This window comes from Pelodiscus sinensis, chromosome 3 (assembly GCF_052426305.1).
Source record: "Pelodiscus sinensis isolate ZL-2025 chromosome 3, ASM5242630v1, whole genome shotgun sequence".
Classification (NCBI taxonomy): domain Eukaryota; kingdom Metazoa; phylum Chordata; order Testudines; family Trionychidae; genus Pelodiscus; species Pelodiscus sinensis.
Window position 1 is genome coordinate 149,769,393 of NC_143054.1, and position 26,073 is coordinate 149,795,465.

Genomic DNA, 26,073 nt, shown 5'->3' on the forward strand with positions numbered 1-26,073 from the left:
AGGAAGCACGTTCCCGCCGCACGGGGGAAGGGAATGGAGAAGTGAATCTTCTCTAGAAATCATGATCGGACAGTTTTTGGAGGGGAAGCTACCTGGGCTTTCTGCCCTTTCCAAAAGGACCTCGAGTCTCTCAGTGAAATGCCCTCCCCTCCGAGGGCTACGGCCCTTCTCTCCTCGCACACCTCAGCTAAATCTCCAGTGGGGACGAAAACTTCCAAGAAGGCGCGAGAGGCACCGGCGCGGATTGTGGCAGTGTCAACGCGCGAGCCCCACGCTGCTCCCCTTGCACAGGGGCAGCCCAGCAAGGCTGGCGCTCGTACACACCCTGTTCACACACACAGCGGCGCGGTAGCAGGGAGGCTAAAGGGCCGCACAAATGCCTGATGCACAATTGCACGTTCCCCCCCTACACACAGAGAGATCGGATGGGGGATTTTCCAGCCGTTAAATGGCTACAGAATCCAAGCCTTTCCCAAAGGAGCCCTTCAACGGACCAGTTCTACCCCTAATTCCGCCTGTCTGTCATTGCCATCCCGGCGCCGCAGGCTGCCAGCGATTCGCAGTCACGCAGGTAGCTTGGTCTCCATTGGCTCCGCAGGGTGACACGCAGCTGCCGGAGTTAACATCTGGCGGCGCGCCCAGGCGGCAGCAGTCCTCTTATGGGGCGTGTGCGTTCCAGCCAGCTCCCTGGCTCCTCCTCCCGGCCGGGACCGGGAGCGTCTTGCATCACCGCCCGGTGCGCGCTGCTCCCCCGCCTCCTCCGGCCCGGCTATTAATAGCATGACATCAGCCAGGCGCTCGCCGCCAGAGTAAATACCAGCGCTGCCCACTCGCCTATATAAGGAGGGTGATGCAACCCCTCGCACAGGCAGATTCAGGCGCGTCCGGGGAAGGAGGCTCTGCTCTCCTATCGGCGAACTCGGAACTGCCCGGCAGCGGCGCCCCCAGCCCGAGAGACGCGGGCAGCCCCTGCTTTCAGCGCGGGCTCGCTCCTCGCTGCGCTCGGCCCCTCTGTGCTTGTCCCGGCAGCGGAGAGGCGCCGTGAGAAGCGGCGGGGAAAGGTCAGTGAGCTGGGGAAGGGAGGCGGGCGGGCGGCGGCGAGGAGACCGCGACTCAGTCAGCTGGTTCTCCCGGGAGCGTCGGCACTTTGCTAAGCGACTGATCCCAGCCAGGGGACAGCGTCTGCCCGGGCCAGTCGGGCGGGCTGGCGGCTTTGCGATCGGATCGTCCGCAGAGCCACAAGTGAAAGCAAAAGCTCGCTGGGCAGAGCGGCGTTTCTGAGTCCTGGAGCCACGCGCACCAAAGAGACCCCCCCCCCCTTCTGCCGCTTGGGAGCCTGGCACGCGCCCTGCCCCCGGGCACGGCTCGGGAGCCCCCTGTGACACCGAACAAGTTCTCACAGGAGTCCGAGCCCCCTTTGCGCGTCACCGGCCGGAGCCTTGGGCTGTATCAGTCGAGCCCGGAGCGGCACTTGTGGAGCGGGGCAGATGTCGCATCTGGCCACCCCCTTCTTCCGGGCGGCGAGTTTGCCGATGTGAGCGCCCGCAGTTGCTCTCTTGGCTGCTTCATTCGTTTCTCTTGGGCCGGGGTAGCGCCGGAGGCCACGGGGAGGAGGGGGGGGGGGCGCATCGCTCGACAGTAAGAGCGCGGCTCTGCTTGTCGGCGGGACGCCCATCGCTCCTGAGCTGCTGCCAAAGTTTTGCCAAAGTAATGTAGAGAAAAAAGTTAGTGACGAAGCTCAAGGCACCCTCTGACTTCTGTAATGAGGTAACGGCGATGACTGTGTCGGTTGAGATGAAGGATACACATAACTCCCAAATGAAGCTCTTTTCCTTTGTTATTTTGGGGGAACAGTGACCTCTTTTGATTAGAGTACACACAGACAAGAAGTCATGTCATCCTGCGAGGGGATGAAGAATTAGCGAGAAAGTCACTATTAGACAATAATCGTCGTTTTTTCTCCACTGACGACTAACCCGAACAAGATCAGTTGCTGAACTGTTGCCTAACTAGGATTGAGTGACGACGCAACAGAAAACTGTTACACACAGAACCAGTTTCCTGTGTGAAATCGATTTTCTTGGTAGTAACAACAGCAGAGACGTTCGAAGCCTGAAAAAGAGGTAGTTATGATCTGGAATGTCAGAATCCTAAAGGCCAATTTGAGTACACAGAGGTTGTGAACGGTAATTGCCCTTTAATGCCCTGTCAGATTAACCTGTTTGGCTCTCATCGTTTATTACGTCAGCAGCCGAGGAAAATGAATTTATCTAGGGAAATACAGCTAAGTCATCTGCAGTTAAACCAAATGGAAGCTAGGAGTGAGGGTGCCCTGAAGTGTTAATTATTAATATTAGCATTAAACTTGAGCACACTTTAAATAACATAAATGCTAGTTTGGACTTCCAAGAATGTGTCCTGACACAACTTCTCAGAATGGGAGAGGGGAAAACTAAAAGCAGTGGGGAAATTATTAATAAAATAACTATAAATGGAAGGAAGCATTAGTTTTGAAAATTATCTCTGAATAACTAGCAATGTATCCTGTCTGTTATAGAAACAAAACTGTCTAATGGGATCTTATTTGTAAAACTTATTATTTTGTCTTGATCATAAGATTCTGATGGAGGAGTGAGCACTTGCTCCAGGGATGAATTGAGCCTCTGTGGTCCTATTCTGTGGGGTGTTCAGCACCTCCATCTTCCACTTCAGTGAAAGATAAAGATGTTCAGCACCTTACCAAGTGGGATCTATGTAGTTGTATGGACTTGTAGTTAAACAGAAAGGCCTAGATGTCATTTTTTTTCTTGGGTTAATTATAGAGCAAGTCCAATTGTGTTAGTGCTTTACAAAGTGAACCAGGTCCTTGACCCAAATAACTTATAGCCTTAGATAATTTATAGGAAAATGACTGGGGAAAAAAGGATGCAAAACAAAATGTTTAACTTTTGCTTGTTCTATCTTGAATAAAAAATGTTTCTAACCAGAGGATGATATCAACATTACAATTTTATATCTATTTACCAAGTATACATCTAGCATTCTGTACTTCTGATGTAGTCTACCCAGAAGTGATGTCAGTGATTAACTAGTGGCTGGGCTGGAGCAACTTCTCGCCCACCTGTGGTGCAGTGCGGTAGGCCCAGCTGGACTAGCCCCCAGCCTCAGGCAGGCTGCAGCTCAGCCTGGCCCGCCATGCTGTGGGCGGTGGATGCTCCATCCAGCTGAAGCAGCCTCCACCTGAAGTAGGCCCTGACCACAGTCTCTGTACTTCTGATATGGTTCTGATTTATCATTATTTGTATTCTCATAGTGTCTGGAACCCCATGGAGCAGAACCCTACTGGGCTAGGCACTATACAAACAAGACAAAAAGACAGTCTCTGTCCCAAAAGAGCTTACAAAACAGGTCACCAAAACCAAAAAAGTTGAAAGTAGCAGCAAAATCCACCAAAGAAAAACTAACCCAAAACAATATTCCCACAAACCTACCTGCCCACAATCTTCAGCCCCTTCAGGAATAGCAGTGTCTTTCAGGATGTTGGAAGGTCAGGAGACTTGGGCAATTTCAGGCCAAGGGGAAGTGCAAGTTCTGAAGTCAAGGGTGACTGTAGAAAACAGTCTCCCATTACTCTTAAATCATGGAGACATCAGTAAAAGCAAATAAAGTTATAAAAGGGATTCTAGCAAAATTTTGTTGCTAGTGGATATTTGAAAATAACTCCTCCAATTACTAATGAAAATCCAGCATGGACAATATTTCTCATGATATTTTCCATTAAAACTGTGAACATTCTTGGTTTCTTTTGGTGGTAATGCTGATTTTAATTAACATTTTATCCAAATATGTTTAAAAGAAAAAAACAGACCTGCCACTAGGACTGAAAATGTATTAGCACAATTAATTAGTTGGGGTGGGCTGGTGGCTTTATTAATTTAGCTCTCTGATTGTAGTGAATTAGAATTATCTAAATAGAATTAAGCCTTCCCCATGAACATAAACAGTGACAGCTAATGCACACAGCTAAGGCTTCCTCTAGTCAGGGACAATGATGAGTTCAATCCCATTGGGAAATAGAAAGAACTTATCTGAATGCATTGGTGAAATAGTAAATGCTGTTATTGGTTTGTCAGCTGGAAATCCGAGTGATGTTTCTAACTTGCTGGAGATGAGTATATTCTAGCTCTCTGAGATTATGGAATTAATGGGTATCAGTACTTCAGATGTGATTGATGAGCAGGGGCTTCCTGAAGTGAATTACATAAATTTCCCAAGGTCTGATGAAATGACAGCTAGTACCAGGGAATTTTCCCTTCTTTAATAACTGAGGGCAAAATCCTGGATGTATTGAAATCAGTGGGAATTTTTCATTGACCTTAGTAGGGCCAGGATTTTCACATGGAGAGTTTGGGAGCTCTTCAGCCCTTCTATTTTTTATTGAAATTGAGAACATTCTTGGAAAGCCTCTATAGCTGGGATTTGGAGACTGGGGCAAGAGAATTCTACATATTGCTAGTTCTCAAACCTTAGGATATTGTAAATTACCTTTTACAAATATTTAGCTGTGGCCGAAATCCTGCTCTCAATTTCTGCAGTTGAAATGTAAATTTCTGGATAACTGAGTGAAGAATCTGGCTTTTTTGTTAGGTGGTGGTGAAGCCACCACCCAAAGCTCAAAGATATAGCTGACATAAAAGTGACTAACTGTGAAAATCTAGGCTAACTACATAAAGCCTTCACTTCACTACACAGATCCCTGGAGGCAGTTGTCTACTTACCTGGTAAGAAGTTAATTGCAATTGATTTACTATAATTTCCATATGAACCAAGAAAAGTTATTACTGCAGTAGTTCCATGACTACAGGAGATATGGTTGACTGCATCCTGTGAGGAAGCAGAAGTAATATGGTAAAATCTGAATTTTATCCAATTTAAAAAAAATAAGGATCAGATCCTCCATTGGTGTCAAGTTGCACAGTTTCATTGAACTTAATACAACATCATTCTACAATGGTGGAGGATCTGGCCATAAATGTTTGGTCATTCTAAATACTTTAATTCTGAGGATGTGCAAATGCACTTTCAGATTTCACAAGGGCAAAATAATGAAATACACTTCACATTTTGTGTTATTCCTAGTCTCCAACACTATCTCTGGCTTGATACCCCTGAGCATATATAGCTGTTTACACTTGTGCTAACTCTTACTGCAAACTGTTTTGCAGAAATTTCACTTTTGTTCTGAACGATTTTGGGACAGATTCTTATCTTGCTCAGTCATACCCATGGATATCTAGATCTTGTAGAGTTGCTCTCGATTTACACAGATGTAACTGTGGTAAGGGTCTGGCCCATTTCTTCCTTGATCAAATACAGTGGCATGCGGGAACTATTTATTTTGTGTCCTTTTACAATTTTAAAATTTAAAACGTATTCAGTTGCCATTTTTCTTTGTATGGGTCCTTTCCTCCTTCCCATCCCAATACTACGCTCACGCATACTGACATGTTTAAAGGATTCACAATGCTATTTTACTTTGTAGAAGGATTCTGAAAATGGACTTGCATACTAAGATAGTATCTAAAGAACAAACAGCTATTTTAAAAAATTGACTCAATATAGATGCATGCACTTAGGACCTGATTCCGATTGTTTGATTTCAGTGGAAGATTGGGTTCCTCAAGGAATGCAGGATCAGTCCTTATAAAGCAGACAGTAACTGTTCTCTTGCAACCATTATGAGCTACAGTATATGAGACTCTAAAATAAACCTAGGGTGCATTTATGCAGCACCCTAAATTTGAAATAAGATATGTAATTTGTGTAGCATAAATTGTGTATCTTATATTGAATCTAATTCGAAATAGCTTATTTTGAAATTTGGCATGTCTACACAGTGCCAAATTTTGAAATAACTCACTATTTTGAGCCATTCCTTATCCCTTGTGGAACAAGGTTATAGCACGCCTGGTCTTTTGAAAAATATTTCAAAATAACGGACACGGGGTAGCTATACCTCCGGTATCCCAAAATAGCCATGCAGAGTAGACGTACGCTGATATGTAAACAGAAATAGTGTAAGAATGTAATCTTAACATATACAGGGATTGGTTCACTGTTACAAAAAATGCATCTCTTTTCTGTCAAATCTGTTTGGCGTGTTAAGATTATTGTAAGACTGTTTCTATTTTGTTCTTTTTCAGCAAAATGATGCTCCAAAACCCAGGCCAGGTATCTGCATCAGAAGTCAGCGCCTCTGCAATTGTTCCCTGTTTGTCTCCTACAGCATCACTGGGGTTTGAGGATTTTACAAATCTAACCCCACTGGTGAAGGAGGAATTGAGATTTGCCATCCAAAATAAGTGCCTATCCCACAGGATGTCCTCCACATTGGATACAGTGACAGTATTGGAAAGACCTGTTGAAATGTCTGTTCTGAAAGCAGAGGTATCATTCCTTTGATAATATTTCCATTTGATTGATTAGTGTTCTAATTAAATATACCACAAAATATACCCAAGACCAAGAATGATATAATCTCAATCACAGAGGCTACGTCTACACTGGCCCCTTTTCCGGAAGGGGCATGTTAATTTCAGCTATCGTAATAGGGAAATCCGCGGGGGATTTAAATATCCCCGCGGCATTTAAATAAAAATGTCCGCCGCTTTTTTCCGGCTTTTAGAAAAGCCGGAAAAGAGCGTCTACACTGGCCCCGATCCTCCGGAAAAAGTGCCCTTTTCCGGAGGATCTTATTCCTACTTCGAAGTAGGAATAAGATCCTCCGGAAAAGGGCACTTTTTCCGGAGGATCGGGGCCAGTGTAGACGCTCTTTTCCGGCTTTTCTAAAAGCCGGAAAAAAGCGGCGGACATTTTTATTTAAATGCCGCGGGGATATTTAAATCCCCCGCGGATTTCCCTATTACGATAGCTGAAATTAACATGCCCCTTCCGGAAAAGGGGCCAGTGTAGACGTAGCCAGACAGTCCTCAGAGGGACTAAATCTGTCAGTGTGTTCAGTGCTCTAGTGTTTCTTTTATCTATTTCTTTAGATGCTACTGTGAAACACTATTTCACCTTTAATTTCAGTTTCAGAGACAGTTTACTTTTCACTTAAGAAATGTTATTACTTCTGTTATTAATGAAAGGAAGTATCTCTAGAGGCTAGTCTCAATCTGCTCTTCACTACGTAGAGGACCTCATTCTGATCTGTTACATCAGTTTTACATTTGATGACCTCAGATGAGTTGCTCCTTATTTATACTGTTGTGAGATCAGAATTATACCTGTAGGCCAGGGTGTCTGATACTCTGTATTGGTACCATGCCTATGGGTATGTCTACACTAGCCCCCTAGTTCGAACTAGGGAGGCTAAGGTAGGCATTCGAAGTTGCAAATGAAGCCCGGGATTTAAATATCCCAGGCTTTATTTGCATCTTTCCGTCCGGGCGCCATTTTTAAATCCCCCTAACTGAACTAACTGCCCACGGCTACATGCGGCAGTCAAATGTTAACTCGAACTGAGTCCTTGGTTTGAGTAACTGTTGCACCTTGTAGTGTAACAGTTAGTTCGGACTAGGGGGATTTAAAATGGCGTCTGGACGGGAAGAAGCAAATAAAGCCTGGGATATTTAAATCCCAGGCTTCATTTGCAAATTCGAATGCCTACATTGGCCTCCCTAGTTCAAACTAGGGGGCTAGTGTAGACATACCCTATTAGTGCTAACCTTTAATGATACCATCATTTTAAAAGTCAGCAATTATCAACATAATTATTCTGTATTTACCGCATCATGCTGAGTATATACATCTTGAATCTTGCTAGTTTTCACCCCAAGAAGATGAAAGGAAAAAGAGAAGAAGGGAAAGGAACAAAATTGCAGCTGCAAAATGCCGAAACAAAAAGAAGGAGAAAACAGAATGTTTGCAGAAAGTAAGTTACTGACTTTGACTGTTCTACCCTATATTCTCCTTCTGTTATTTGAACAGATAGGACAAATCTCTTTGAGCTGAAAGTCAGAATTTGGAGTCAAGAGATCAGGACTCGGTTTCTGTCTCTGCTACAGGCTTCCTGTATGATCCTGGACAAGTCATTTATCATCTTTTCTTCCAATTGTAAAATGGATACATTTCCATCATTCAAGTGGTAGAAAGCTGAATTCACCAATGAGTGAAATTCATCTCTATTCAGAAGGCCTATAAAAATCCTAAGGCCTGGAGTGAATTTCACCCAAATGCAGTTAGATCAAATTTGGTTTACAGTGAAAGACATACATGAGAAATAATTGCAGAAGGATAAGAAAAAGTTGCAATTTTAGTGAGCGATAGGGTTATATATGTGGATAATGGTAATATGAAAATGTAAATGGAACACATGAGGAATTAAAATTACATGTCACATAATGTACATTATTGATTCTAATAAGATACTTTATCCATGCACTAAAGCTTGATTTCTCGATGAAATGACTCTCCAGTTAGAAATGATCACTGATGTGGTAATTTAACGTATTAAAGTTTCAGCTCATTTGGTTTATAATTAACATTCCTGATTGAACTTCTTAGAAGTAATTTTAACATATCACAAACTTGCCATCTTTTAGCAAATATACCCCGCACCCGAGTATACCCTGCACCTGAATATACCCCGCGATTTTTGCAGTTTGAGTAAAAAAAAAATCTTGTATACCCCGTGCATGAGTATAACCTGCAGGGTATACAAAACTTTTTTTCAAACTGTGCGGGGGAGGAGGAAGTTTCTACGGGGGGGGGGGGAGGGGATTAGCCACCCTCCGGACGGGGGAGCACTCACCCCGCTTAGTTCCCACGCAGCCACACAACCTCCGGGCAGGGGAGCACTCACCCCCCTGGGTCCCGTGCGGCCGCACAACCTCCATGCGAGGAAATGAGGGAGTGCTCCCCCTGCCCCTTCCTGCGGCTGCACAGCCTCTAGCCTCCGGGCAGGGGAGCACTCATCTCCCGGTTCCTGCGCAGCCGCAGGAAGGGGCAGGGGGAGCGCTCCTGCACAGAAACTGGGGGATGAGCGCTCCCCTGCTTGGAGGCTGTGCAGCAGGAGAATGGGCAGGGGAGTGCTCACCACCAGGTGAGTAAAAATATTTTTGTATATCCCGCACCCGAGTATACCCCGCAGGGGCGGTGCGGGGTTTGTAAAAACGAATATAACCCGCAGGTTATATTTGCTAAAATACGGTAGTACTATTACTATTGCTTACTGATATAGGTTGAACCTCTCTAGTCCAGCAGTCTTTGGTCCAGCAACATCTGTGGTCCAGCATGATTTTAGTTAGCTGGATGTCCGCTTATCATAGGTTTGGCCAAGTTTCCCGGGCTCTCATAAAGTTTGTTACAGCCATCAGTCCTGCCTCTCAGTGTTCTGTGCTGTTATTTAGCTCTAATTACCCTTAAATGTCTTCTAAGAATCCAGTAAGCAGTGGAAGTGTTGGTCAGGCTGCTAGACAATATTGACCTCTGCAAATACTCTGGTTCAGCACCAATCAAGTCGAAGGGTGCCTGACTAGAGAGGTTCAACCTGTAGCTGGTCTTTAGTCTGGGTAATCTGGACCTTCCATGGTTCGGCAAATTCTCTGGTCCCAAGGGTGTTGGACTAAAGAGATTCAAACTGTACCATAAAACAGTAATGCTGTTATAAAAGATTTGTAGACAAGAACATTTATACATGGTAGCACAGAGGACACAAGAATAGGCACAAAGTATCCCAAAGTCTTTCTGCATTAGCAAGTTTGTAAATAGTAGTGTTTACTATTTAGTGTATTAAGCATACTAAGCAATCTGAAAGGCCCTATATCACTGAGGGTATGTCTACACTACCACCCTAGTTCGAACTAGGGTGGTAATATAGGCAACTGGAGTTGCAAATGAAGCCCGGGATTTGAATTTCCTGGGCTTCATTTGCATCTCGCCGGGTACCGCCATTTTTAAATGTCCGCTAGTGCGGACTCCGTGCCGCGCGGCTACACGCCGCACGGACTAGGTAGTTCGAACTAGGCTTCCTATTCCGAACTACCGTTAGTCCTTGTGAAACAGAGTCCACACTAGCGGACATTAAAAAATGGCGGCGCCCAGCGTGATGCAAATGAAGCCCGGGAAATTCAAAACCCGGGCTTCATTTGCAACTCCGGTTGCCTACATTACCACCCTAGTTCGAACTAGGGTGGTAGTGTAGACATACCCTGACTGTCTCTTCAGAAAGAGCAGGGAATCCATTAACATCACTCTTTGTGTTGACAAGAGGGGCTTATCAGAGAAAAGCAGGGTGCTCCTTTTTATCATCCTCTACCCAAAATGAACAGACTGCCTCCACATGCTCTAAGTCTTTGCTGGCCTGGGAACAAGGAACCAAGCTGGAATCAAGGATTCAGACCCTGGGACGCAGCTCACTGGAACTTCCACTAGGCCATTGGACTGGCCGAGTGAGTTCATAATGGGTTTTTTTTTTTTGTAGTGGTGGCAAGTAACATTCCATTTGGCCAAAGTACTGTTTGGCCCATAGCTCTAATTCATTTGGCTTTGTGACCATTGTCATGTTTCTTTAAAGGGCAATGAGGGCCACTGTCTGAATCTGTTCTTGAGATTATTATATGCTGGTGAGGTATAACTGTATAGTTATAAGATGTATTAATAAGCATGTAATTTCTTTCTAACCTAGCCATCATGCTTTGCTACCAGCAACCGTCACAATAACATGGTTAACTATGTCAAATTCTCATTTTAATAGTTATGTCTCTGCTCTGTGGCTAGGAATCAGAAAAGCTGGAAACTATCAATGCAGAATTAAAGGCCCAGATTGAAGAGCTAAAGAATGAGAAGCAACATTTGATATACATGCTGAATCTTCACAGGCCCACTTGCATAGTCCGAGCACAGAATGGGAGGACGCCTGAGGATGAACAAAACCTCTTTATTCAACAGATCAAAGAAGGAACATTGCAGAGTTAAGTGACACTGAAGCAAATTAAGAGTTCTCATAGTGCATCTTTACACCAAAAAAACAGAAACCATGGAGGATTTGACTCAATGTGTATCTGTGGGATCCTATTAGTCTAGAACCGTTAGGCAGAGAAGATTGCTTTGTTAAGCAGGAAGGATCGTGTTGGCTTAGCTGTGATTCTTCATCTCCAAAGATTTGTTCTTGATCAAGTTGAAGAGCCCTCTGCCTCAACTCTAGTACTTGTCAAACTTGCTGTTCCTAGAAGCTACAACAACAGTTCTGGAAGTTTTAGGTTCCTGCTAGTGTACAGTGCCTGCACTCACGATGTTTGTGTTAGAACACTATGACTTCCAATGATGCACATCATACCAACAGCTGTGCTGGATGGACACTATCTTTCTTTGTTGCTGGTAGGGAAAGCACACTGAGAGATTTTTGTTTTGCAGTTTCCAGAATGATGCTTTCTGGCAGAATGTGTTGTGTGATGGGACATACTGTAGTCTAATCTAATGCTGCAAAGACTTTAGTTTCAATCTTAAGCATTGTGCTTATGGTTTTTTTTCACAACACTTGTGTGGGTTTTTCTGTGACTCAGAGGCAAATTCTGAGAAGTCTGATAGGTGTGACAAATGTCAGTTTCTTGCCAAATGTCCATGTAGCTAAGTTTGCATTTACTGAACAGTGCCACATACTGTTCTTCAGGAATTGCAATTTTGTAATGAAAAGTAGGAAAGCACCTTGGCCTTTGAGCACCCAGAATACAACACTGTTATTCAAAGAACTTTATGAAAATAAAATTACACAGTAAAAATAGACTTGAAAAATCTAATGTTTCCCTGATGTTGTGAGCATGCAATCTTTATTCAGACAAAACTCCTATTTATCATTCATTTTGAGTGAAATTTACTCCTGTGCAGAAGGCAGATGCTAAAGCCTTATTACATCCTGTAAGCCTTATTTTGATGCTATAAATGTAATTTATTTTATGCATAGACCTTGCGCTGATCCTCTGCATAGTGGGGAATTACACTTTCTGGGAAGAAGGAATGAACCAGGAAGGGACTTCAGTAAGATTTTTGCTTGAGGCAGGATTGCGGGGTTGTACTTCAAGTTTGTGAATCACAGAAAATAGAAATAGAAAACACATTTAATTAGATCACGTAGAGGCTGATTCTCCACACCGTTACTTAGATTAGCAATCCTGTTCCCACAAGTAGTTCCTGGGTAGCTCTTACTCAGGTGATCAACAGTTTGAAGATGAGAGACTTCAGACCATTGCTCACCCGAGTAAGAGGTGAGCATCCTGTCAGGATTATTCAGGATTATTTATTTCCAGAAGATTTATATGGAAGGGGGAGGGTGAAGGGGAGAGGAATTCTGATTGTATTAATTTTTCTTTCCCATTTGAGTGTTAACTGCAATCAACCAAGTTGCTGTTTAGAATCTAAGAATAGCTTTGAGTTTGATGTAGTGAGAAACTATTTTTACTTTTTTTAAAATCTAACAGATGTTTTGAACTACTAGTTGAGCTGCTGGACTAAAGAACTAGAGCTATGAGTGTTTAAATTCTGATGTTTCTGTGAAATCCTCAGATTGTTTAATCCTATTAAATATTATTACATTTTTTTGTAAAAGAAAATATTATCTTTATTTATCACTAATATTCCTAAGAGGTTGACCTAATAAATATTACAAAGTAGACAAAATGAAAACACAAGTGTTGTACTGTTTTTTATTTTTACTTTTTGGTGTCTAATATTATATATTTCTAAACTTCAGTGCTTCTATTTGGGACACCACTATTTAAAAAAGTATTAATGCCTGATCCTTGCCTCACATGAGGTATTGATCATCATCTTGCAGGATTGGGATCAGAGATTTCATAACTCCATCAGTGGTGTCTAATTACTTACCTTTTCAACAAAGCAAAACATAAGAATGGAGCTTACAGTACATAATATTTTACACCAGTTCTGCAGTGTTAAAAAATACAATTTCAATCTAAAGGCTAAACCAATAGATACCTCAACCACCAGCTTCTTATTTTGCAAGTCGCAGATGGGTAAACTGAATATTATGCCAGATCCGTTTTTTATTTTTATATTCTGCAATAGAACTTTTTAATACACTTTCCTAAGATCAGGATATATTATGATGTCCTATATCATGTCTGAAATACATACTTCAAGTACTTGAAAAGTGAATGTAAAAAATGCAACATATTGGGCCAGATTCAGTCCTGGGGACAAAGTCTCTCATTGCAGGTTTTGTGAAACTTCCATTGATTTTAATGAGAGATTCTCGGAGCCTGTGGCTGGAGAACAGAGCTCCTTCATGCAGTTCCGGTTCCTTAACTGGAGTTACACAATGGATAAATTTGGCCCATTTTTTGTCTGACACGCGAAGAACATAGAACATGTTTCAATAACCTTGTCAAATGAATTTTCATTAGCATTTGACTTCTGTAATATAGAAGCAGTAGATCTAGACATAATCCAGATACCAAACTCCTTATATTTGTCAATAAAAAAGTTTGTCACCTATGATGTTATAAGGTATTAGTACAGAGCTGGCTTCATTTACTGTTAAATATCACCAAATTCACATCCTTTTCTTTAGGAATTTTGTACAGTTGCTCTTAACTGTATTACTGGTGACGCAGGCGTCATGCTTTTGCTGCTTGATTTAAACATAATGTTATTTACTAGCATGCTAAATGTTAATGTGGTATCACTCCTTTTGTCAGAAGATATTCTGTTTTTATTTCTATCTGTTCAGTCATAGCTGCTCTTCACTGTGCATGAATGTGTATGCATTCATGTGTGTATGAACGACTATAATTCAGATGTTATGGTACTGAAGTTAATTGGAATATACCCACGAAAGCAATGTTTAAAAAGGCTAGAGAAGAACAATGCATTGCATGGGTTTCGTAAATGTCTACTTCATTCAGGAGAACCTTTAAAACAGCATTAAAAGAAATTTGTTTTCTATTCTGAAGGATATGTTTTGATACTTTTTAATAAAAAATATAAAAATATACATTTGCTTTTGTGTGCCTTAATTCATCCGAAGAAGTGCTGACCAAAAATGTTAGCCTGAATACTTTTCAAATGAGCAACACAGTGGAAATTGTAGTAGATTGGAGTTATTTAAATAGCAGTATCCCCACGATATACTAGACTAACAAAGCCAGTGCATAATTTCAAAATCTAGTTGGACAACTGAAACATTTAAAATTTCAACTGGAATTTCTACTAGGAAAGACAGCAGTTAGGGGGAATTTGGGACCTACCAACTTCAACAGTATCTTTTTTTCTAAATGGAACTTTCCTATCAATATATCCTTTTAAAAGACTTGCACTAGCCATATATAGTGAAGTTACTCACCTTGGTGCAGTAACTGTCGTTCTTCGAGATGGTGTTCCACTATGGGTGCTGGGTTTGCCCCAGCACCGCAGAACGGAGACTTTTCCAGAAACAGTACCTGGCCGGACTGCTCATGCACCGTGGCGTCTCGTGGCGTTCGTGCTCTTTTCTCTGAGTGCGTGGTCCAATCCCCACCAGTTCCTCGAGGCCACCTCAGAGTCTGTAAGACATAAACAGGAAAAAAAGGATTCTGAAACAAGGAGGAGGGCAGGTTGTGGAGCACCCGCGGGGACACCATCTCGAAGAACAACAGTTACTGCACGCACGTGAGTAACTTCGTTTTCTTCTTCAAGGATGTCCCTGCGGGTGCTCCACTGTGCGTGACTGAACAGCAGTAGTCGCCAACCCAGAAGGAGGGAAAAACGGAGTCCCTATTTATCTGCTGTGGAGAGCACTGCTGCCGCCGTCGCCACTGCCACATCCAAGTGTCTCCCGTGGAGTAAAGCATAATGTTTGGCAAAAGTGTCATGTGAGGATCACGTGGTCACCCTACATATGTCTTTCAGGGTAACCCCTTTGAGAAGCTATCGAAGTAGCCATGGCCCTAGTGGAGTGAGCCCAAGGTCTGATTGGAAGCGGTATACGTTTCGCCGCATAGGCCTCTATTATGCAGGTGGTTATTAGTTTAGAAATTCATTGAGAGGATGTGCGCTGTCCTTTTGATCTGTTGGCCAGTGATACAATTAAGCAATCAGTCTGCCTGAAGGGCTTCGTGCGGTCCAGGTAGAAGGCTAGGACCCTTCGGGCATCGAGTGTGTGAAGGGCCGCTTCTCATGGGGAGGACTGCGGTTTCAGGTAAAAGACCGATAGGATGATTGGCTCATTTATATGAAAACTGGATGGCGTCTCAGTACTACACCATCCTTATAGAATATTGTATATGGCGGTGTCGCCATTATAGCTGAGAGCTCTCCCACTCTGCATGCTGATGTTATGGCGAAGAAGGAATACCATCTTCATAGTTAGGAACTGTAAGGGTATAGTGACAAGTGGTTCAAATGGTTGAGCCATTAAGACTTCAAGGACAACATCCAGATTCTAGACCAGTGGGATTGGATCTTGTGGTGGGCTCATATTTGTAAGACCCTTGATAAATCTCTCTGTAGTCAGATGAGCAAAGATGGAGGTTCCATCGATTAGTGATCTGAATGCGGAAATTGCTGCCAAATGTACCCTGAGAGATGCTAATGAGAGATGTGTATTTTTTAGGTGTAGTGTGTAATAAGGATGATTGGAAGAGGAGTCAATTCAGGTGGCTGTTGATTCGTGGTGCACCAGGAGACAAATCTGCACCACTTGGAGAGGTAAGTATTTTGAGTTGTTTTTCATCTGCTATGGATGAGAACGTGTTTGACTGGTGCAGAGCATAAAGATTCGGATGGGTTTAGCCAGTTAGGAACCATGCCATGAGCTTCAAGGTGTGAATCTGGGGGTGTCGTTGTAGATCGCCCTGGTTCTGTGTGAGGAGGTCTGGAAGGACTGGGAGCACATAATGACAGGCGATGAAAGAGGGGAACCAATGCTGACACGCCCATGCTGGAGTTATTAATATGATTTTGGCTCCATCTGTCCTCACCTTCTGTAGAACCCTCAGGATGAGGGGTATGGGAGGGAAGGCGTACAGGAGCGGGCCGTTCCAACTGAAAAGAAAGGAGCCCCCTAGGGAGTCCGGGCTGAGGCCCACCCTGGAGCAGTACCTGCATCATTTTTTGTTGCGGTGGGTAGCGAAAAAGTCCACTAGGGGAATTCCCCAACATTGAAAAAGCATATGAAGGATTCCCCTGTGTAATTCCCATTCGTGTTTCGTGTCAAAATGCCTGATGAGGAAGTCCGCGGTCACGTTCGTGACTCCAGGTAAGTAAGATGCCACAGGTGTTATTCCATGGTGAATGCACCAATTCCAGAATCTGAGGGTATGTCTACACTACCCCGCTAGTTCGAACTAGCGGGGTAATGTATGCATACCGCACTTGCTAATGAAGCCCGGGATTTGAATTTCCCGGGCTTCATTAGCATAAGCGGGGAGCCGCCATTTTTAAATCCCCGCTGCTTCGAACCCCGTGTAGCGCGGCTACACGGGGCTCGAACTAGGTAGTTCGGAATAGGGTCCTATTCCGAACTACCGTTACTCCTCGTGAAACAAGGTGTACCGGTAGTTCGGAATAGGCACCCTAGTCCGAACTACCTAGTTCGAGCCCCGTGTAGCCGCGCTACACGGGGTTCGAAGCAGCGGGGATTTAAAAAGGGCGGCTCCCCGCTTATGCTAATGAAGCCCGGGAAATTCAAATCCCGGGCTTCATTAGCAAGTGCGGTATGCATACATTACCCTCCTAGTTCGAACTAGGAGGGTAGTGTAGACATACCCAGATAGACTCCATGCACAGGGAGCAGGAGCGGGCTCTGCCCTGACAATTTACATAATACATGGCTGTGACATTGTCTGTGAGGATTCTCACCATGGTGTTCCAGATCTGCTCGCAGAAGTATTTGCAGGCATTGAATATCGCACGTAATCTAGAAGATTTATATGAAGACATGTCTCCGATGCCGACCACCGACCTTGCACTGAAATAGACCCCATCTGAGCTCCCCATCCTAAGAGGGAAATGTTGGTAGTGATGTGGTATTGGGGCTGTTGTTGATGGAAAGATACCCCTGAGAGAAGGTATGACGGGATGAACCTGTCCCCTTCCCCAAGTGAGCGGGCAGTGGGGGATCCCGAGCTGGAAGCTGGCAGGCATTTAAAAGTGACGCTGGCACAACTGAGGGCAAACGCAGCCAGGGTGGCTGGACCATAGGTGAACACAGCCAGGGCGGCCGGGACGGAGGCAGGAGCAGCCAGGGCAGCCGGGACAGAGGCAGGAGCGGCCAGGGCAGCCAGGACGGAGGCAGGAACGGACAGGGCATCCGAGGCCAGGGCCAAGGACGGACACCTGTGGGAGGTCCGGAGCCACCAGGTGAGAGAGCCACCAGAGTCATTGACAGTGGCCCATCAACAGACCTAGGCACCAAGACCAGAGTGACGACCGCTGAGGCGGGCCCCAGCCCGCCTGACGTAGGCGGGAGGCACCCGACGGAGGAGCATTTAGGCTGCGCAGGAAGCAGTCCCAGGAGGGGGGGTAGCTAAGATGGACAGCAGCCCCGAGAGGGGTGGTGAGTGAAGCTCATATAACTCGCCATTCGGGTAAGGTTGGCGGGACCTCACCCTTAAGGTCCTGGAGCTGGAGCCCGGGAGTGAGAGCAAGCCCAGGTTCCCCTGACCCAACCTGAGACTCGTGAGGGGGGAGAAGGAGGGACTATGGGGAGGTTCATCCCCTATCGGACCCCTGAGACTGACGGGGGTGCCAGCCCGTAGTGGGCATGGACTATACCCTCTCTGTGGACAGGTATTCGGAGGGAGAGATCAGCTCGGGGAGGCATAGGCTGCCGTGACTCTGTTCCTGTCCAGGTGCACGGGTGAGCCTGTCTCCAAGCGCTATTGAGCCAAGAGTAAAACTGGGATCGGGACCTCTGTGCTGTAAACGTGAGATCCTTGATCCTACACAACCCGTGGATGAGGGTGGGTGGTTGACAGATGGTGGAGAATGTGGGTATATTAGACCCACACCCTGGAAGTGGGGTGAAATTGTGAGCATCTAGACGACAAGGGTAAGAGCCGGAGGATGGATGCAGCGCAGTTGTTAGAGTGGCTGGCGGAACACCAATGCCAGAACCACCAACAGCAGACGCCAATGATGCAACAGTGGGCTGCGCAACAGCAGGAGCAGCAGAGACAGCTGGTAAGGGAACCAACCGAACAGCACCAGACTCAACAGGAATGGTGGTTCCAAAAATGGGCCTCAAGGGATAGCTCCGGGATTAGTGCAGCCGCAAATAGCTCAGGGAAGGAAGGAGACCTAGCCCAGTTACCCGTACGGCTAACGAAAATGGGACCCTGGAGGCATTTCTAATTACTTTTGAGCCGGTGGCTACAGCTGCCCGCTGGCCCGACGAGCACTGGGCTACTTGGTTGGCGCTGTATTTGATGGGGCTGGCACAAGCTGCCTATAGGGGCCTTCCCGATAAGGAGGTCCTTAACTACTACAAGGTCAAGGAGGTTTGGGTGAGAAGTCGTCCTGTAGTGGGGTATTCTCCCTTCTAGACCAGACAGTCTTGGCGTGTGGCTAATTCACTGGGCGTATGCAAGCCCACTCTTACCCGAGGGGCCGGGAAGGGGGCTCGGGCCCTTCCTCTCTCCGAGCCCGACCCAGGGCCCTAAGATGGGGATTCTTGTCCCACGTCAGTGGAAGGGGCTGAGACCCCCCAAACCCTCCACTCGCAGGGTCCACAGCCCCGCCCTGGGTCCCTTCTTCCCGGCCGGCCCTCAATCCACTCCTCAGCATGGGGATAAACTCACCCCAGGCCGTCTCTTCCGGGGGTTGTAGAGCCGCAGGGGTCCCTCGGCGTCTTTTCTCCTCGGCGGGATGGTCGTGCCTCTCCTGTCTGGACGCTCTCCCCCTCCTCTCCGTGGCCGCAGCCTTTTTGAATGTGCTGCAGGTTGGCGTCCCGGACCGGCGCCGCCCCCACGTCCTCGACCCCGCCCTCATATTTTAGCCTCCTAAAGGTGTCGTCAGATTGCCCCGTCCATTCTACCCGTTGGGATTGTCCTTTACCTGTAAGATCTGTAAGAGGTGCTGCTATTGTTGAGAAGTTGGCTACGAACCTCCGGTAATAACTGGCGAGTCCCAAAAACTGTCGGACCTGTTTCTTCATGGTTGGTGATGGGTAATCACGTACCGCCTGGATTTTACTGAGCAAGGGTTTAAGTTGTCCTCGTCCCACCGTGTATCCTAGGTAGGAAACCTCCTTTTCCCCGAAATGGCACTTCTTTGGGTTGGCCATCAGGTTCGCTCGTCGAAGTGCCCCCAGTACGGCTGCGATGTGTTCAAGGTGTTGCTCCCAGGACCTGCTAAAAATGACAATATCGTCTATATACGCTGCTGCATATTCTTGGTGGTCTCGTAGGATATGGTTCATTAGTCTTTGGAAAGTGGCGGCTGCCCCGTGTCGGCCGAAGGGCATGTTTATGAATTGGTATAGCCCGAATGGGGTGGCGAAGGCCGTCTTGCCTTGAGCCTCAGGGGTCAGGGGGATTTGCCAGTATCCCTTTGTTAAATCTATGGTTGACAGGTATTGGGCTCTTCCCACTTGGTTTAAGAGTTCGTCCACACGGGGCATCGGGTACACGTCGAACCGGGAGATGGCATTTACCTTCTGGAAGTCTATACAGAATCTAGTGGTCCCGTCCGGTTTTGGCACTGGCACTAGCACTATCGGGCTCCGCCACTCACTGCGGGACTCCTGGATTACCCCCCACTCCAACATCGCCTGGAGTTCCTTTTTCACCGTGTCCCATAATTTGCGGGGCACCGGTCGCAGATGGTCCCGTACTATCTTACCCGGTTCGGTTGTTATTTCATGATGAATCTCCCGTGTCCTTCCGGGCCGACTGGTCAAAATCTCCCTGAATTGCTGTAGCACCCCCTTTACCTGTTCTTGCTGGGTTGTCGATAGTTCCCCTCCAATTTGGGCCTGATCCACGGCTACTTCAGATTCTCCCCAGGGTCCGAATTCAATATCGGTTGGGCGCGGGTCGATCAGGAGGGCCTCCTAGGGGTTCCACTTCTTCAGCAAGTTTACGTGGTAAATCTGGGTCTCCCTCTGGTTGCTGTTAACTAAGATCTCATAGTCCACTGGCCCGACCTGTCTTACCACCCTAAAGGGGCCCTGCCACCGTGCCAATAACTTCGAGTCCCCCTTTGGTAGTAACAACAGGACTGGGTCACCCGGTGCGAATGTCCTTACCTTGGCCCTTTGATCGTAGTGGGTCTGTTGCTTCTCCTGAGCCTTTTGGAGGTTCTCGCGGGCCCACTCCGCTAGGCAGCGGAGGTTCTTTCACAGCTTCTCCACGTACTGGGCCACCCTGAGGGCCGGGGTTGCTTGTTCTTCCCAACCCTCCTTTACCATGTCCAGGATCCCCCTTGGCCTCCTCCCGTACAGCAGCTCAAATGGCGAGAATCCGAGCGACGTCTGGGGAACCTCCTGGATCGCAAACATCAGGGCAGGCAACAACTTGTCCCAATCTCGGGGGTCGTCTCTAACAAACTTGCGCAGCATCCCCTTCAGGGTTCGATTAAATTGTTCTATGAGTCTGTCTGGGGGTGATATATGGACGTTCAGAGTCTTCGTACCTGCGGGATCTTACATAATTCTGTCATTATCTTAGATGTTAAATTGGTTCCCTGATCTGTCAGTAATTCCTTGGGTAACCCCACCTGTGAAAATAGTCTCACTAGCTCCTCGGCTATTACTCCCGCGGTCGCCCTCCTCAAAGGGATGGCTTCAGGGTATCGGGTCGCGTAATCTATGATGACCAAGATGTAGCTGTAGCCCCGACTTGACTTCTCTAGCGGCCCCACCAAATCTAGGGCGATGCGCTCAAATGGGGTCCCCACAATTGGAAGGGGAATGAGGGGTGCGGGAGGCACCTTTGTGGTGGAAGTTTGTTGGCAATGTGGACAGGAGAGGCAAAAATCTTTCACGTCTTGGTACATGCCAGGCCAGTAGAATCGCTGGAGGACCTGTTGTTGTGTTTTCTCGGTCCCTAAGTGATCGGCCCAGGCATCGTCATGAGCTAGTTCTAGCACTTTCCACCGGTAGGGCCTAGGTATGAGTAACTGACGCCTCTCCTCCGCTCCTCCCTCCCCTGGTGTGACACGGAATACATGATCTCACTGCACCTCAAACCAGGGGCCTTGGACATTTCGTTCCCCGTCTTCTTCGGCGCTTCCTACCTGTGCCCATGCATTTTGCAGCGTTGGATCCTCCCTTTGTAACGTGACGAAGTCACCTTCGTCGAGGTCCATGCGGAGTGTCGTCGATTGGGCGTCCAGTGGGGTCCTGTTTCTGGGCGGCGGGTCCCTCACCTCCTCTTCGTGAGCCGCGAGCAGGTGTTCCTTCTCCTCCCCCTTCTTCTGACCCCTTTGTCTGCGCCCCCAGCTACTTAAGAGGTGGCCCAGCCCCGGCCAATCCCTCCCTAAGAGCATGGGGTATGCCAGTCGGGGTGCTACCACTACTTCACAGGTTCCCCTTGCACCCGCCCATCATAAATTTCTACCCTAGTCGTCGCATAGGGGTGGACGTCCTCGTGGACGCAACGTATGTATACCTCTGGGCCCCGCGGTTTTCAGCGTCCAAGAAGGTCGGCCCTTACCAGTGTCTGTCCATACCCCGAGTCCAACACCACCTCTACCCAGTGGCCCTCGACTCTTACCTTGTGCATCAGCTGTCTACACCCCCACCTATCCCCAATTACCTTACTGGTCGGTCCCTGACCGAAGGTGCAGTCCTTGAGGGGGCAGTCCTTCTTGAAGTGCCCGTCCTGGCCGCATTGGTAGCAGCCTCCTTTGGCTCCAGCCTTGGGCTTTGAGTTCCTCTCGGGCCCTGGGGTTGGCCCTTGCATGTCCGGTGTCAATCCTTCCATCTGGCTCCATCACGGGGCTAGCCTTCTCTCCGGCACCTGGCTCAATGAGGCCCTCCGCCCATACCCCGCTTGGGTTTTCATTCTGGTTTTGGGCAAGATGGGTCCCCCCGCGTGGGTGTCTTTAGGCGTGTTCTTTGGGCAGGGCGCTTCTGCCCCTTCGGTGGCTAGGAAGTGCTCCATCAGGTTCACTGCTTCTTCTAGGGTCTCTGGCAGGTGTCTGCATACCCACTGCTGTCCCTCCGTGGGCAGTATCTTCACATACTGCTCAAGGATTACGGCCTCGGCCACGTGCACTCCGGACTTGTTCTCCGGCTCGAGCCATTGCATTCCGGCCTCCCTGACTCTTTGGGCTACTGCCCTGGGACGCTCCCCCTGGTTGTACCGGGATTCTCGGAACTGCTGTCGATGGGTCTTGGGGGAGACTCCTAGTTGGTCTAGGATAGCTTCTTTTACTTTATAGTAACAAAGGGCATCCCTAGCTGACATCCCCCAATAGGCTATCTGTGCCGGGCCTGACAGATACGGGTCTAAGAGGGTTGCCCAGTGGTCCTGCGGCCACCTCGCCGCCGTGCCTACTCTTTCAAAGGTGACGAGGAAGGCCTCGGGATTGTCCTCTGGCCCTAGTTTGGTCAGCAGTATCGGGAGTTGTAGGCCCACTGCACCTTCCTCTGTCCCCATTAGCGTGGCCCCGCAGCCCGTGGCGCTGGCCCCGGTCGGGGCTTCTCACAACTCTTTGACCATCTGGCCTTGTTGTTCCTGGAACTTAGCCAGGATTTGTTGCAGTGCCTGAGTTTGCTGCTGTTGTAACTGTTTCTGGTTCTCGACCAGCCACTCCAGTACCTTGTTCATCTCCATCTTGACCTAGAGAGTTAGCGGCTAATTATTCTGGGGAGGGGGGTTGTACGAGTGGGCCCCCCCTTTTTTCTTCCTCCCTTGCCCCCTTAACTGGGGCTAGGGTCGTACCCACATTCTCCACCACGTGATACCCGTTCTCCCAAGACCCACCCCAAGTTTGGGTGAGAATTCGTCCCGTAGTGGGGTATTCCCCCTTCTATGCCGGATGGTCTCGGCGTGTGGCTAATTCACTGGGTGTATGCGGGCCCACTCTTACCCAAGGGGCCAGGAAGGGGACTCAGGCCCTCCCTCTCTCTCTCTCCGAGCCCCGACCCAGGGCCCTAAGACGGGGATTCTTGTCCCATGTCAGTGGAGGGGGCTGAGACCCCCAAACCCTCCCCTAGCAGGGTCCACGGCCCCCCCCCGGGTCCCTTCTTCCCGGATGGCCCTCAATCTGCTCCCCAGCATGAGGATAAACTCACCCCAGGCCGTCTCTTCCGGGGGTTGTAGAGCTGCAGGGGTCCCTCGGCATCTTGCCTCTTCGGCAGGATGGTCGGTGCCTCCCCTGTCCGGACGCTCTCCCCCTCCTCTCCATGGCCATGACCTTTTTGAATGTGCCTTGGGTCAGCGTCCCGGACCGGCGCCGTCCCCACATCCTTGACCCCGCCCTCCTTGGTGTCCTGGCCGGCACCCCCGCTGATGTCACAAGGAGGCGCCGGACTGAGTGGCATATCATTGGCTGCACCGGCACTTGGCGCAGCTCCGGGATTCCTGGAGGCTGGCAGGCTGCCGCTCGTTCCCCTCTCTGGGCGTCCAGCCCCCGACACGGCGTCCACCCCAGTGCAGGACAGGGCAGGTGAGGGGCCTGCCCCATCACACATACCGACAATGGTTCCATACGGAACGGTTTCCGCAGGGGCTCACCCTAGGGCAGTGGCCCAAAAGCTACGGGACCTAGGGTGGCGGTGGCTTGAGCCCGATAAACGGACAGGGGCCCAAGTAGCCAAGACAATAGTTCTAGAGCAGTTCATTCAAATCCTCCCAGCCGGGGCGTAGCGCTGGGTGAGGCAGCATAGGCCCGACACCCTCACCGATGCTGTTTCCTTGATGGAGGATTATCTGGCAGCCGAGACCCTGGGAGAAAAGGAAATATGGGGAAGATCAGCCCGCAGTCGGACAGAAAGGGAGGCAAGGACCCCGCAACCCCGAGGTGGAGGTGAGCAGAGGATAGACTCTCCTTCTAATGGCGGGGCAGCCCAGAGGGCCAGGCTCAGGCACAGAATACTGCCCCGGCCTGGCGGAGGGGAGGAGAAGAAGGTAGAAGAGGGCGAACGAAGTTCGAAACAGCTACCCGTCCCCGGAATGTCTGTTTTGAATGTGACTGGGAAGTCCACTTTCAGAGGGACTCTCCATTCATGGACTGCTCTTTCGGTGAGTTATTAGCTGAGAGACCAGAGGCTGGGCCCCCAACACCCCAGCGGATTACAACAGAGATCGTGGTCAATGGGGTGGAGGTGATAGCCTTAATCAACTCTGGGTGCAGTCAGACGTTGTTGCGGGCAGAATTGGTGCCTGGCCCACAAGGACTCGGCCCCTTGGTGCAGATGCAGTGTATCCATGGGGATATACGGTCCTACCCTACCATATGTGTAAGGTAAGGGAGAAAGGCGCTGTAGGGTAGCATTAGTACCCAAACTGGTGTACCCTGTGATCCTGGGTAGAGATTGGCCAGGGTTCTGCCGGCTGCTCCAGGAATGGAGCCAGCTGGAGCCCCAGGGAGCCAAAGAAGAGCAGAAGGGAGCCACTCCGGGGGTCAGAGTCCAGGGAGAGGTAGCGGAAAGGGCAGCCTGGGGTACCGAAGGCCAGGACGAGGGAGACTTCCTGCAGGAGCAGTGTGAGGATTCCACGTTAAGCAGGGCCTGGGAGCAAGCCTGAGAGGCCACTGAGAAAGAAGACCCTGAGCAGGAGGCCCCCTCAGGGGCCCCATTTTGAGGTATGAAACGATCGCCTTTACCGAGTGGTGAAGGACCTCCAGGGGGAAGGGTTGTATCAGCAACTACTCATTCCGAGCAGATACCGGTGTAAGGTGCTAGCATTAGCTCATGCGAACCCCTGGGCGGGACACCTAGGCCGAGAAAATGGAGCAAAGGATCACCCAGCGGTTTTTTTGGCCAGGAGTTTATTGGGAGATTAGAGATTTCTGTGAATCTTGTCCGGAATGACAAGACTAACTTAAGACTACCCCCAAGGCTCCATTAGTCCCATTACTGATTGTGGGAGTACTGTTCGAGCGTATAGGGTTAGATTTAGTGGGCCCCTTAGAAAAATCCAAAACCAGCTTCCTGTATATTATGGTGGTCGTAGATTACACTACTCAATACCCCGAGGTGGTTCCTGTGCGGAATACGCTGGCTTCTATGTCAGCCACGGAGCTGATAAAGATTTTCTCAAGGGTAGGGCTCCTGCGGGAAATCTTTACATGACCTCAAAATTAATGAAAGAGTTATGTCAGTTATTGGAGGTGAGGACTTTATGAACCTCTGTTTACCATCCCCAGAGCGATGGCCTGGTGGAGCGCTTTAACCAAACATTGAAAGCAATGCTTAGGCGCTTTGTGGCGGAGGAACCGCGAGAGTGAGACAAGCTGTTGCCTGCTTTGTTATTTGCGGTCTGTGAAGTGCCCCAAGCTTCCACTGGGTTCACTCCATTTGAATTGTTGTACGGTCGCCAGCCAAGAGGGATCCTAGACTTGTTAAGAGATACCTGGCAAGACCAGGAGTCCGGGGTAATGGGCTCAGTCCCCTGTGTCATTAGCTTGCGGAAAAAGCTATAGCGACTTGGGGAATTCACTGAGGCCAATTTGTTAGAAGCCCAGGCCCAGCAGGCGCTGTATTATAACTGGAGCGCAAAATTACGGGAGTTTGCCCCAGGGGACTGGGTGCTCTTCCTTTTGCCGGTGTGAGAGTCAAAGTTGCTGGCACGATGGCAGGGTCCCTATGAGGTGGTGCACTGGGTGGGCGCTGTGGATTATGAGGCTAAGCTGTCGGGAAGGAAGCGGGACACCTAACTTGTTAAAGAAATGCCCTGGAAAATGTGGGAGCCCGTTCAGCGAGAGCTCCAGACTATGCTACAGTTAGGCGTAGTGGAAGAGTCCAAAAGTGAATGGCACAGCCCCATAGTGTTGGTGCCTAAACTGGCCAGGGCCATCTGCTTTTGCATAGGTTTCCACAAGGTCAATGTGATCTCCCGATTCGATGCCTATCCTATGCCGAGGGTGGATGAGTTGCTAGAAAGGCTGGGGAGGGCTAAGTACCTGTCA

General features: G+C 48.3%; 1 protein-coding gene across 3 annotated transcripts; it reads left to right on the forward strand.

Annotated features, from left to right (window-relative positions):
* Nucleotides 1-769: 769 nt before the first annotated feature.
* Nucleotides 770-12,986, forward strand: ATF3 (activating transcription factor 3). 3 transcript variants are annotated; one of them, XM_006126638.5, is made up of 5 exons: nt 770-1,061; nt 4,648-4,781; nt 6,204-6,447; nt 7,826-7,933; nt 10,780-12,986. In XM_006126638.5, exons 3-5 carry the CDS (start codon nt 6,208-6,210, stop codon nt 10,975-10,977), a joined length of 546 nt encoding a protein of 181 aa, XP_006126700.1. In that variant the 5' UTR covers nt 770-1,061; nt 4,648-4,781; nt 6,204-6,207; the 3' UTR covers nt 10,978-12,986. The 3 variants fall into 3 exon arrangements, with proteins under 3 accessions (XP_006126700.1, XP_006126702.1, XP_006126703.1); XM_006126640.5 differs by lacking the exon at nt 4,648-4,781 and having other exon boundaries at nt 772-1,061; XM_006126641.5 differs by lacking the exons at nt 770-1,061; nt 4,648-4,781 and adding an exon at nt 1,075-2,123.
* Nucleotides 12,987-26,073: the final 13,087 nt, after the last annotated feature.